The sequence below is a fragment of the Papio anubis genome, chromosome 2 (genome assembly GCF_008728515.1).
Source record: "Papio anubis isolate 15944 chromosome 2, Panubis1.0, whole genome shotgun sequence".
Lineage (NCBI taxonomy): Eukaryota > Metazoa > Chordata > Mammalia > Primates > Cercopithecidae > Papio > Papio anubis.
The window spans coordinates 159,937,396-159,951,232 of NC_044977.1; the positions used below are offsets into that span (position 1 = coordinate 159,937,396).

Genomic DNA, 13,837 nt, shown 5'->3' on the forward strand with positions numbered 1-13,837 from the left:
AGATTCTTCTAAATGTGATAAGAGCATGAGCAAGCTGTGCTTTCCTATACGGTAGCCACTAGCTACATGTGGCTATTTAAATTTAAATTAATTAAAATAAAATTAAATAACAAATTAAGTTCCTCAGTCATGCTAGCCACATTTCAAATGCTCAATAGTCTCATGTGGCTGGTGGCTTCCATATTGGATAGTACAGATTCAGAATATTCCAATTATTGAGAAAATTCTACTGGACAGTGCTGCAAAGCGTTCTAGCTAGAGAATTACATGATTGGTTTTAATTTTTTTAAATATTACTTTTGCTACTGTGTAGATAATTAAAGAGAGACAAGGGAGATCTGTTAGGAGGCTACTACTATAGATAAGAGGTGATAATGACTTGGGTTAAGGAACTAGTCATAGAGATAAGTTGGAGAGACTTAAGACATATTTTGGAGATAAGAGCTACAAGGTTTGTTGAAGGCTTGGATATAGGGAGTAAGGGAAGGAGGAAATGGTTGACTCAAGGATAAATGATTAAATGGTGCCATTTCCTGAGGTGAGGAAGAATTGTGGTAAGGAGGTCCAGTTTATGAGGAAGTTTTCAAGATTTGGTTTCAAAAACTGATACTCAGAGGAGACGTTTACCTGTAAATATATTTTAGGAGCCATCAACTAAGAGAGGACATTTAAAATCAAGAGAATGGATGAGTACACCTAGAGAGAGGGGATTGAAGAGAGGGTATAGGAGGCTCAAACCCTGAGGAATGTCTGTAGCATCAGAGAGAAAAACAGGAGACAGCATCTTTCAACTTTCCTTTTCCTGTGGGAGTTATGATTCTATAGGTACAGGGTAAATTCTTAATTTACCCTTTGATTAATTCTTGAATAACATTTATAAGCATCCTTAGTTTCGGGTGGCCAAAGGGGATACTTGCAAGAATAGAAGAGCTACTCCAAAACCTTCTAGAAGAAGGAAGAAGGCATTGTGGTTAATAGTCCAGGCTTTGGAATGAGACTGATGTGGGTGTGAATCCCAGGTCTACCAGTTACCACCTGTATGACCTGGGAAAGTCCCTTCTCTTCTCTGAGCCTCATCTTCCATCTGTCAAAGCGGGCTGTGGGGAGAGTTAAATGGGATTGGGAGAGTAAAGTGCGTAGCCCATAGTTATATGCCAACTTCATCCCAAGACAGATGCAAACTATTTAGATCTGGTCCATCAGGACCCCCTACCTACATCAAAAGCACAAGGACCCCAAGTATTATAGGTTTGATTCAACTTCATTGGAGCCCTCTCCTGCCTAACCCATACTTGCTCATCTTACCCTGAGAAGGAAGTGAGTAGACTTTTCATGAATGATCACTACAATTTTTAATAGAATTTGAAATAGAATTTGAAATCTTTAACTCAATATATCCTGCTTGATGGAAGAAATTGAGATTAATAGAAATCATTGAGAATGACAAAAAATGGCACAGCTAATTTTAGTGTCTTTTCTTTCCAACTGTTAGGTAAATCCCTAAGCCACCTGTTTTACTAAAATATTAGAGGAAGCTTTGGGGCAAAAGACAATATCAGTTTTGACTGGTTTAGGAGGAACTTGGGCTCTTTTGTCTAGAAATACTAAATTGACTTTGAGATGGACTATAATTCTTGTTTATCAAGTTCTACCCACCTGGAGAGTAAATGAGAAGAAAATCTGAGGGAGGAAAGAAAGACAACATTCATTATGGACAGATTAGGAGATTAGGCCTTTAAGTGACAAAAACAAGGCTAGGGGTCTGATTTTAGATTCTGCTTTGCATGTTTTCTTCTTTCTTTCTTTCACCCAAGAATTCCACATTTTGAAGGAGTCATGGAGGACCCTTCATTGGTATAAGATCTCCCTCTTCTAAATCCTATGTAGTTGCCCAGTCCTGCTGGCACCTTCCAGTGATGAGAAACTACAGTATCACTTACCTGTTGCTGAGTGAAAAATTAGCCCAAAACTTCCTGGCTGAAAACAACAATCACTATGTACTCAACATTCTCTGGGTTGGCAATTTTGGCTGAATTCTCTGCTTCACATAGTGCTCCACGTGGTGCCAACAGAACTCACTCATGCATTTGTGCCTCAGCAGCAAGGATGGCCAGGATATTTCTCCAGGTGTACTTTTATCCTGCCAGAGACCATTGTAAGCTTTTTAATACGGCCCTGAAAACTTCCCAGAAGCAAGAGAGGAGCCAGTCCCAGTACACAGGCACTTTTCAAGCTGGTGCTTATATCACATTTGCTAGTGTCCCATTGGCCAAAATGAGTCATGTGACTAAATGCCTCAACATTGTAGGAGGGAGCTACACAAATGCATGGACACGAGAGGAATCGATTATCGGAGGCCACTGCTATGTCAGCCTATCCATTTGCATCTGCCTCAGAAACTACTTCATTTTCAGACACTTCTAATTCTCAGGTAGTGAAATTTTGTCTCTTGAGTAGAAATCCAGAGATTCAGCTTTCACAGGCTGGTGGGCAGAAACATTCAATGACTCTTGGATATTTGATTCACAATTGATTTTGTCCCATTAAATCTTCTGTAGGCTGGAGACCTATTCCCCTTAGTTCCCAGCTGACTCCTCAATTCCCAGCCACTCCTGTAGCTCTGATCTTATTCCTCAAAAAGGCCCCTTTGGAGATCTACTGTGTCACTGTTGGGACACATGTCAATCTGTTATTTTAGCTCTCTGTGAAGTTCTATGTAAATTTATTATTATCCCTACTAAATTTCTCTAGCCTGACTATTCACTATTCACTAACCTTTTGAGTCAATTCTCGGGCAGTAAGACTTAGCACTTGGTCATCACTCAACTGTATTCCTGCAGATTTCTTCTTCCCTGTACTGTTTGATTTGACCATATTAATAGTAAGCATTGACATGTGCCAGGCCCTGTTCTAAATTTATTACCTGGGTTAATCAGTCTTCACAATATTCCTATGAGATAGAGTATAATTATAAGCTCCATTTTGGAGAGAAGATATCCAAGGCATAGAGCATCAAGTAACTTACCAAAAGTCACATAGCAGGGAAGTGGCGTTGCTGGGATTTTAAACTAGAAGTCTGACAGCAGAGTCTCACTCTCAACCACTCCCCCTTATTGCTCCTCTACATGCAAGAGTTACCACCTAGAGACTATTTGTCAGCCCTCCAGTTCAGTTTGTCCTCAGCAGCACCTAGGAGTTTGGCCTTATGGAATGACTCGGCTTTTTCCTGAACAGATTCTCATACTATGACCCTTCTTTCAGGTGCAGTGGGAGTGTATCAATCCCAAGTACAAAGCCAAGAAGAAGAATTACAAGAACTCAGGCACCGTGATTCTCAATCTGTGCAAGGTATGTATGCAACCCTCTCTTCCAGGAGTATGAAGTTAGGGCTATCTGAGAGGAAGAGTTCAGGTGGTGTGGTGAGAGGAAAAAAGTATAAAAAAGATGTGATCTTTTAAAATAAAAATAAAAATGTCATGTATTAAAGAACATAAAATGAGAAATGTAAGCATGGGTGGTCGTGGAGCTGTGGCAGTCCAGTGTCACCGTCCTCTCCCCAGGTACACCCCTGCCCCAAAGACAGGAGAGTGCTGCTGATAGGTTAGGATCTTCTCTGCCCAGAGCAGGGCTAGAGGGAGATCTCCAAATGGGGAAGCCAACATTTCTAGAACACCTACTATATGCCCTTCACAGTGTCCAGTGTTTTTTTGTTTGTTTGTTTGTTTGTTTTATTTTGGTTTTGTTTGCTTTGTTTTGAGACGGAGTCTCACTCTGTCACCCAGGCTGGAGTGCAGTGGTGTGATGTCGGCTCACTGCAACCTCTGCCTCCCAGGTTCAGGCAGTTCTCCTGCCTCAGCCTCCCAAGTAGCTGGGACTACAGGTGCGTGCCATCATGCCCAGCTAATTTTTTGTATTTTTAGTAGAGATGGGGTTTCACCATGTTAACCAGGATGGTCTTAATCTCCTAACCTTGTAATCCGCCTGCCTCAGCCTCCCAAAGTGCTGGAATTACAGGCGTGAGCCACCACACCCTGCCTGTCCAGTGTTTTATATGTGGTACCTTACTCATACTGAAAGTGTACCATAAAAACAAGACAACAGGAGAAGATTAAAGGACTTATGAATTCCTTCCAGAGGGGCTAAAACTTTGCAGAGAATCACATGTACTAATAATTAAACTTCTTAACTCAAATCTGGGAGTGATGCTGCCACTAGTTGAGTACTTACTATGCGAAAATAACTACAATAAACTCTGTTAAACTCTTACCACAACCCTGAGATGTCTACTTTCAACTGAGTTTATGTACCTAGCTCAGAGTCACACAAGTAGTAAATTTAAGAGCTGAGATTTTAACCCATGTGTCTCTGACTCCACCATACAGGACTCAATTGCTATCCAGATGATTGACATGTGTGTATGTTCTGTGTGTATGTGTGTATACAGGCATACGTATATGTATATGTATATGTATATGTATATGTATATGTATATAGGCCTATATCAGTGCTATTTTGGGTTCTATTCCAAACCAATGCAATAAAGCAAGTCATACACATTCTTTCATTTCCCAGTGCATATAAAAGTTACGTTTACACTATACTGTAGTCTATTAAGTATACAATAGCATTTTGTCTAAAACCATACATACTTTAGTTTAAAAATACCTTATTGCTAAAAATGCAACAGTCATATGAGCCTTGAGTAAGTCATAATCTTTTTGCTGGGGGAGAGTCTTATCTGGGGATATTGATGGCTGCTGACTGATCATGGTGGTAATTGCTGAAAGTTGGGGTGGCTGAGATAACTTTTAAAAATAAGACAACAATGAAGTTTCTCATTAATTGACTCGTCTTTCATGAAAGATTTCTCTGTAGCATGTGATGCTGTCTGATAGCATTTTGCCCACGGCAGAACTTCTTTCAAAATTGGAGTTAATCCTCTCAAACCCTGCCACTGCTTTATCAACTAAATTTAAGGAATATTCTAAATTCTTTGTTGTCATTTCAACAGTGTTCACAGCATCTTCACCAGGAGCAGATTCAAGAAATCACTTTCTTTGTTTATCCATGAGAAGTAACTCCTCATCCATTCAGGTTTTATCAGCTGCAGCAATTCAGCCACATCTTCAGGCTCCACTTATAATTCCAGTTCCCTTGCTATTTCTACCACATCTCCAGTCTCTCCCACCACTGAAGTTTTGAACGCCTCAAGGTCATCCTAGAGGGTTAAAATCTACTTCTTCCAAACTCCTATTAATGTTGATATTTCGACCTCCTCTCATGAATCATGAATGTTCTTAATGGCATCTAGAATCATGAATCTTTTCCAGAAAATTTTCAATTTACTTTTCTCAGATCTATCAGAAAAGCTACTGTAATGATAGTTATAACCTTATGAAATGTATTTCTTAAATAAGAAGACTTGAAAGTCAAAATTACCCCTAGATTCATGGGGTGCAGAATAGGATATTGTGTTAGCAGTCATGGAAACAACAATAAAACCCCTTGCACATCTCCATCAGAGCTTTTGGGTGACTAGGTCTATCGTTGATGAACTACAACATTTTGAAGGGAATCTTTTTTTCTGAGCAGTAGGTCTCAAAAGTAGACTCAAAATATTCAGTAAATCATGCTGTAAACAGATGTGATGCCATCCAGGCTTTGCTATTCCATTTATAGAGCATGGGCAGAGTAGATTTTGCATGATTGTTAAGAGCTCTAGAATTTTTGAAATTGTAAATGAGCAGTGGCTTCCACTAAAAGTCACCAGCTGCAATGGCCCTTAACAAGAGAATAATCCTGCCTTTTGTAGATTTGAACCCAGGCAGTGACTTCTCCTCTCCAGCCAGGAAAGTCCTGATGGCATCTTCTTCCAATATAAGGCTGTTTCATCTACAATGAAAATCTGTTGTTTAGTGTAGTCACCTTCATCAAATGATTTTAGCTGGATCTTCTGGATATTTTGGCAGCTTCTTCATCAGCATTTGCTGCTTTATCTTACACTTTTATGTTACAGAGACAACTTCTTTCCTTAAACCTCATGAACCAACCTCCTCTGCTAGCTTCAAACTTTTCTTCCTCACCTCTCTCAGCCTTCATAGAATCGAAGAGAGTTAGGGCTTTGCTCTAGATTAGGTTTTAGCTTAAGGGAATGATGTATCTGGTTTGATCTTTTATCCAAACCACTAAAACTTTCTTCACATAAGCAATAAGCCTATTTCACTTTCTTATCATTTGTATATTCACAGTTTTAATTTCAAGAGCTTTTACTTTGCATTCACAACTTGGCTGTTTGGTGCAAGAGGCCTAACTTTTGGCCCACCTCAGCTACTGACATGCCTTCCTCACTAAGTTTAATCATTTCTAGCTTTTAATTTTAAGTAAGAGATGTGTGACTCTTCCTTTCACTTGAACACTTAGAGGCCATTGTAGGGTTATTAACTGGCCTCATTTCAATAGAGTAGTGTCTCAGGGGATAGGGAGACCCAAAGAGAGGGAGAGACATGAAGGAATGGCCAGTCGGTGGAGCAGTGAGAACACATTCAACACGTATCAATGAAGTTCACCATTTTACGTGGGCTTGGTTCATAGCACCCCAAAATAATTACAATAGTAACATCAAAAATAACTGATCACAGATAACTGTCATAGATACAATAATAATGAAAAATTTGGAAATATTACAACAATTACCAAAATGTGACACAGACACAAAGTGAGCACATGCTGTTGGGAAAATGGCACCAATAGTCATGCCCTATGGTTGTCAGAAACCTTCAATCTGTAAAAAATATAAAGCTCAATAAAGTGAGGTACAATAAAAGAAGATACACCTGTATATATGTGTGTGTGTGTATGTGTATACACACACACAGATGGTCCCCAATTTATGACAACTCAACTCATAATTTTTTGACCTTATGAAGGGCTTACTAGCATGTAACCCCATTGTAAGTCCGGGAGCAGCTGTACATACATGTATATATGTATATATACAGTCATGCTCTGCATAATAACATTTTGTCAATGATGGACCACAGATATGACAGTACTCCCATAAGACTATAATGGAGGTGAAAAATTCCTATCACCTAGTGACTTGTAGCCATTGTAATACAATTACTTTATTTTTAAAATAAATTTAGCGTAGCTTAAGTGTTATAAGGTCTGCGGTAGTGTAGAGTAACAGTCTAGGCCTTCACATTCGCTCACCTCTCACTCACTGACTCACTTAGAGCAACTTCTAGTCCTGCAGGCTCCATTCATGGTAAGTTCCCTATACAGGTGTGCCATTTATTATATTTTATACCATATTTTTACTATGCCTTCTTATGTTTAGATGTGTTTAGATACACAAAGACTTACAGTTGTGTTACAGTTGCTTACAATATTCAGTACAATAACATGATGTACAGGCTTGTGGCCTAGGAACAATAGGCTATACTATATAGCCTAAGTGTATAGTGGGATATACCATCTAGGTTTGTGTAAGTATACTCTGTGATGTTCATGGAATGATAAAATCACCTAACAATGTATTTCTCAGAATGTATTTCCATCATTAAATGACACATGATTGTATATATGTATACATGTGTGTATGTGTGTGTTTATGTGTGTGTATATGTACATAGATATATGTTTCCTAATATATTAGAAGGAACCTAATATGTCTATATACAGGATCACATCCTTACCTAATAAGATAGTGAGGGAAAAGAATAATTGGTCTGCTTTGGGTCATATCCCTACCCTTTACACCAATCACTGAGACTAGGGGATAATGTTTTATGACTGGCCATCTGGAGTCATTGTATTAATCTTTTTTTTCAATATTTTTTGATGCTTTGACAACTTTGGACCTTATGAACCTAAGAGGGACTACTCTCCCAATGTTAGCTAATTCCTACAGACAGCAAACAACCTGCCTTCTAGCATGCCTTTGACATGCAAACCAATCATTTTTTAGTTCAAACCCCCAATCACCTCCCTTATCAAACTCTCACACACTAAGCCAATGTTCTACCATCTTATGTGACCCGAGGGTCAGGTATCAGATAACTAGAAACCACTCCTATGGTTTTGACAGATTTCAAAACCTGCTGAAATTATTCAAACTATCCAATCCTAGGCCTACTCAGCTGCTTATCCTGCCTCACCTACTCCTTCCTATGGAAAAAAAAAAACAATAAATGATTTGCCTGCTTTCCCCTTACTGCTTTTCCTTCCTGACCTATCCTGGTGCTTCCCCATGTGACCCTCCTGTGTGGCATAACATGCCTCCTATCCTTTGAAGAACTCTGAGCAATAAACTCTTCTTATAGAGTCAGGACTGTCTCCATATCAGACATCTTATCACAACTTTACAAATCAAATCCTGGATGCATTCTAAACAGTTATGTGACTACCCCTGTGCCCAAAGCAGCAGGAGAAAAGATCAAGATTCAATGGTTATTTTTCTCCTTAAGGTGACTGTGTACACACAATTTTTTTTCTTCCATGAGTTGCTCTTACAGTTCAGTGCTCAGAAGCACTGTTATTTTGCTCACTTTCAAGTTCTTATTTCTTTGATATACAGACACAGCAGAATGGAGTCCCAACTATCAGGCAAAGCACTGCCATCAGGACACCAAAAGTGAGCACTGTTTAGAGACCAAGTGAACATCAATTCTAAGAAAAGTATGCCAATAGATGTGTGCCACCTGGAGGTGATATCTAGAGAGACGAACACTGATTTTTTTCGGTCAGTCTCTAAGAAGCTTCCTGAGCATTAGATGGAATCTGAGAAGTGACAGTCAAAAATTACAGTTACTGACTCTCCATGTAGGATCCAGACTGTAAGCTCCATGACTACAAGTACTGTATCTGTTTCTCTAATCATTGTAGTCCTAGAATATAGTGCATAGTGAGTGTTCAGTAAATAATTGTTGAATAAACGAATACAAGAATATCACCAAGAGCCAAGCCAAGCAGCAATATCACAAAGAAATGTAAATTAAGACCAGAAATCCCTAAAGTACTTGAGAACACAGGTGATGGCAGTTGGCATAACCCAACAACCATACTGGCTTCCAGCATAGAGGTCAAAAGGATAGAGTATGTCTCCCAGACTTGCATCATTTGAGTCTCAACTCTACCGTTTATTAGCATTGTGATCTTGACCTTAATTTCCTCATCTATAAACAAGGTACAATAATAATAGTTGTACTGCCTTCATAGGGTTGTTCTGAGAATTAAATGAGGTAAAAGATGTTAAGTACCTGGCATTCAGTAATGCCCAATAAATGTTAGTCATTGTTGTTCATGGCAGGGGAGGCATTTAACTAACTGGAAATTGTCAGCAAATTACCTTCTCAGCTAATGGTATCTTAAAACTGCCTATCTAAATTACCTGCATATTAAAAATGTCACCAGGACTGGGACTTAGATACAGGGAGGCAAGACTGAAGTCATGTGTGAGACATCATTCATTTCAAAACAGTAGTGACACTTGAAAATATAGTTTTAGTCTCACCTCAGGCATAAGCTGATTAAAATTTGCATAAACCATAATAGAGGGGAGCAGGGGATAGATATTGGCAGCCCTCAAAGGCCCATCTGTATTGATATTGCCTTCCTTCTCTCCTTTAACAGAACAAACATAACTGACCCATCTTTTATCAACAATGTCTGTCTGCCCTTTCCTCTGGCTTAGCAGCTTATCAGTCACCAACCTTTAGGCCTCCAATATATCAGGAAATAGACTGTGCTGTTACTAACCCAGTTTCCTCTCCCCTCCTATGCAGATTCACAAGATGCACTCTTTCTTGGACTACATCATGGGTGGCTGCCAAATCCAGTTTACAGTAAGTTGTTTCCACGTTTGTTCTTATTCAGGAAGCAAGAGATGAGGAGTGGCACTGGGTTTGGGGGATAAGCAGACAAAAGCTTATTTTAACCTTCGGTCAGCTTTGTTCAAGTCTCATTGTTGAAACGTATGGAATCATGTTTTTGAAATGTGTTTACACTTCTGTTTTCTTTAATAAGTATAGTTTTCAGCATCATATCAGGAAATTTATGCCACTCAACCTCACGTGGTCTGGGGAATCCTCCTAACGTTTCCCATTTCTTCAGTAACTATGTGAGGCGTGAAGCAGTGTAGCTTGTCAGATTCCATCACCTGGTGAGAAAAATTGAAAGGAAGTAAGCCATGCAAGTAAGTTCCACTGAGCCAAGGCAGATGCCATGGTTGTGTTCATGTGACTAGACTACAGCACCAATGTCATACCCAGTGGTCAGGACCAAGAGTAAGTCATACAAACAGTTCAATAGGCAATGAAAGGATGAATTCCAAAGATCGGAGAACCAGGCCGAGGTCAAGGTTGAGAAGTAGAGTGGGTGTCAAGACTCAGTGAGTGGATCAAGGATCATCCCCTGTATGCAATTTGTGTGCCCTTGGGATTTATACACCCCTGATGTATATTTGACTAGGTAGGCTGAGTCTTTTTAAAGTGGCTAAGTAGGTCAAGGTTGTGAGTCCATCTGCACTGGAACAACTGACTTTCACTGGCTTAATATTCGAAATCCTCCTAGGTTTGGTCAGATGTGACTTCCAGAAAGAGAATCCCCAGATGGCAAAAGACAGATGTGCTAGAACCCTTTGGAAAGCAATGTGGATGTAAGCAAGAGAAATACAACTTGTACTCATTTCTGTAAGATTTCTCATCTTACAGAAAGGTACTAATGAAGCTCAGCCCTGTTCAGCTCCCTGACTGGCTCAGTCATGTGAAAAAGGAAAGAAAATGGGTTTAATTTTTTAGTCAAGCTTTGGACCCAAGAGAGTAGACAGGACCAATATATTCCTGGAACCAGGAATGGTGGTGCTCAAGGGACTAAAAGGAGTCTCAAAGGGATGAGACAAATGGCCATTTACTAAACTAGCTTCTCCTTAGCTAGGGAAGTATCCTCTGCCTTAATCTCAAGGAGGTCTACCTACGTCCTGCCTAAACTTGGGATATTGTGCATTTATCTCTGAATACTTACAGGAGCTAATTTTAGAGTTTGGTCACCTCTTTAAAGTCTAAGATTCTCTAATGCACAGCCAGCAAGCCTTCCTACATTTATACTGTCACATACAGAAGGTAGCAAGCATGTTCACTGAGGATGCACGTCTAACTCTAGCTGTCCTGCGGGCTCATTGCTGCTCTGAGCATACCCAAATGGAAGTATGGAAGCAAGCAGTGTCATAAAGCAGAGCTACTGGAAATAGTTTCGCAAGATCTTAGGCAAAAAAGGTGATTTCAGGAAACTATTTATAGGTTTTCAAGGGAAAGCTCTATTGATTTCAGTCTGGTTTAGATTTTGTAGATCCCATGCTCTTGAACAACTCTGTATTCAACCTTCAGGGGCTTGCTCTGCCCTTCAAGTTGTGCTGCAAAGAATCAGCCCCAGCAAAAATCAGGAGCTGAGCCCCAACCTAAAGAGTTCCCAGCTCCACATCCTGACTCTCAGATATCCCTGTGTCCTTCTTTGTTCTCCCCTCCTTTCTCAGTCTGCTGACTCCCCATTCCCTACTGGGAGCACTCCCCACTGGGAGTAGTGCTTCAGTGTTTGTCTCCAGCAACACCCCAGTTGCAGCTTTCCATGCACTCCAGTGTCAACTGATAGACCTGTGGGAGGTGTGAGTGAGGAGAGCAGTCTGGAGCGAGGAATGAGAAGAGGAGAATGTACAGATGAGTGCTGTGGAGAAGGGGGCAGCCAACAATAGTTCCTCCACAAAGCCCTTCCTCCTGTAGGGTTTCAGGTTGGGGACTCAGAAGAGAATTGCTAGGTATTCTATTCCCAGTGTTCTACTAAAGGAAACATACCAGTCACTTCTCTGTCATTTTCTTCCAAAATTAAGTCAGCTTTCTCATTATAAATTTTTTATTGCTCAAGTAGTACAACTTAATTTAAATTATAAGCTGTAATGCAAATCGTTAAGAAAAAGTATCATGTCTTATTTAATTTGGTCTGTAAGTGTTTATTATCTGCCTGGTTATTTTACTGAAACCATCTGGCAACATGAAAAGGCAGTGGCAGAGAGATGAGAAGTGAAAAGAGGAAGGTTTCCTGGCATAGAGATGAGCAGACGAGAGAGAGAAAAGGAATGTTTCATTGCAGTAATTATACCTCGGAGGCTTTCAGAGGCAAAAACCTCCACTGGCACATTATGTGACCCTTGGCTCCTGAGCAACCAGGGAGCTTTAGCCAACACAAACTTTTTGTCTCCCTGGAGAAAAGCCTTCAAGCACCAGGGGAGACATAAAGTTCTGGATGTTCTCCATTTCCTCCCCTAGAGTCACTTTCCATCCTTCTCCACTCTCACTTCTGTACCCCAGGAAGCCAACCTCCTTGGAGGCACTATCCAAGCTCTCCAGCTTTTAGCTTTTGGTTGGGTTTGACCAATGAGAGGCACCCATCAGAGATCAAAGAATAGGAGGCGAGAGAACTTGGAATATTTATTTCTCTAGCTGCCTGCCTGCCAGGCCGTGGTTTGGCAGCGACCTTCTTCCTGACAGAAGGTCACAGTTCCTACCAGGTGCCCTGTCCTGAAGACACTCCTCTTACTGAATTCTGGTAACTGCTCCCTCCCACTCTTTTCTGGTCAGTTTCCATTAACCTTTTCCACATGTTTGTGAATTGTCCCTTCATTAAACTTCCTCAATCACCTTTTGGGTGGACTTTTTGTTTCCTGTAGTGGCTCTGACCAATCCAAAATATAAGCAGGGGCTAGGAGAAAGCCTTTGTATCTTCCATAGATGCTGGTGCTTCTGGTTCAATCTTAAGAGTGTTAAAGATGGGGGCATCTTTCTCCTCAGCTACTAAGCTGTTCCAAACACTTTTGCTGAATTATAATAAATTGAACCCTAAAACTTCAAAGGGAGGTAACATTTAGAAAAAAGAACAAATTGGATAAATAAATATGATATTGGGGTTTTGCTTTAAAAAGCATCCCCCATAAACTTAAGTATTTATGCACCACTATATTCTAATTATAAATACTAAAACCTTAATTAGGAAAATGAATAAACAGGATGTATTTAGGGGAGTACTGGGGAAGCAGTTTGGGGTCAGAACTTGAAGGGCTTTGAATTTTAAGGTAATTTGGTGGATAATGCATGTTCAAAAGGATAATGAGGAGGGCCTTGAAGCAACAGTAAAGCTGGGAGTGTTTGATGGTGGTGAAGGGGGAACGAGAGATGAAGCAAGAACAGATGGAAGCCCACTGCCACAGGCCTGGTGCCAGGTGAAAAGAAGCTAAACAAGGGTGGCAGCAGCAGGAGAGGTACTGTGGAAAGAGAAGCACTAAGCCTCTGCCTAGGATACAATGAGAAGACTGAAAGTAATCAAAGCTTTTGTGCCTGACTGACAGAGCGTGGCGGACCTGGTCAGGGTAATATGCGAGGCTTGAGCAGCTTCAGGCAAGATGATGAATTTGGCTTTGGACACGTTGGAGGTACTTTCAGCACCTCCCAGTGGGGATGGTACTTATAAATATGGGCCTAAGTTTCAGGGGAGAGTCAGGAGCTACATGTATGTGGCTCTGGATGAGATGTCCCAAGAGAAGAGTATAGAAGGAAAAGGGCCTGATGACAAGAAATTGTAAAGGACCTCTATCTGGCAGCAGAGGAAGGAGGGGCAAACAGTTAAGAGAAGAAATGCAGGAGGAGAAGAAGGCCCAAGGGGAGGCAGTAACTCAGATGCCCAGGAGGAAAAAGCTAAGGTTAAGATCAAGGACAACAATCTTGCATGCTAAAGAGAAGTCAGAGGGTGAAGAACAACACGATGAGTAGGTATATATCATCTTCAAAAGAGC

General features: G+C 40.5%; 1 protein-coding gene across 4 annotated transcripts in view; it reads left to right on the forward strand.

The window, feature by feature from the left end:
* The window catches only part of CPNE4 (copine 4), a 505,087-nt gene that overhangs the window by 447,301 nt on the left and 43,949 nt on the right, over nucleotides 1–13,837 (forward strand). For all 4 annotated transcript variants that reach the window (XM_021934867.2, XM_021934870.2, XM_021934868.2 and 1 more), the window contains exons 9-10: nucleotides 3,262–3,348; nucleotides 9,786–9,845. In XM_021934867.2, the coding sequence (XP_021790559.1) occupies nucleotides 3,262–3,348; nucleotides 9,786–9,845 (147 nt within the window). The remainder of the gene's footprint in view (nucleotides 1–3,261; nucleotides 3,349–9,785; nucleotides 9,846–13,837) is intronic.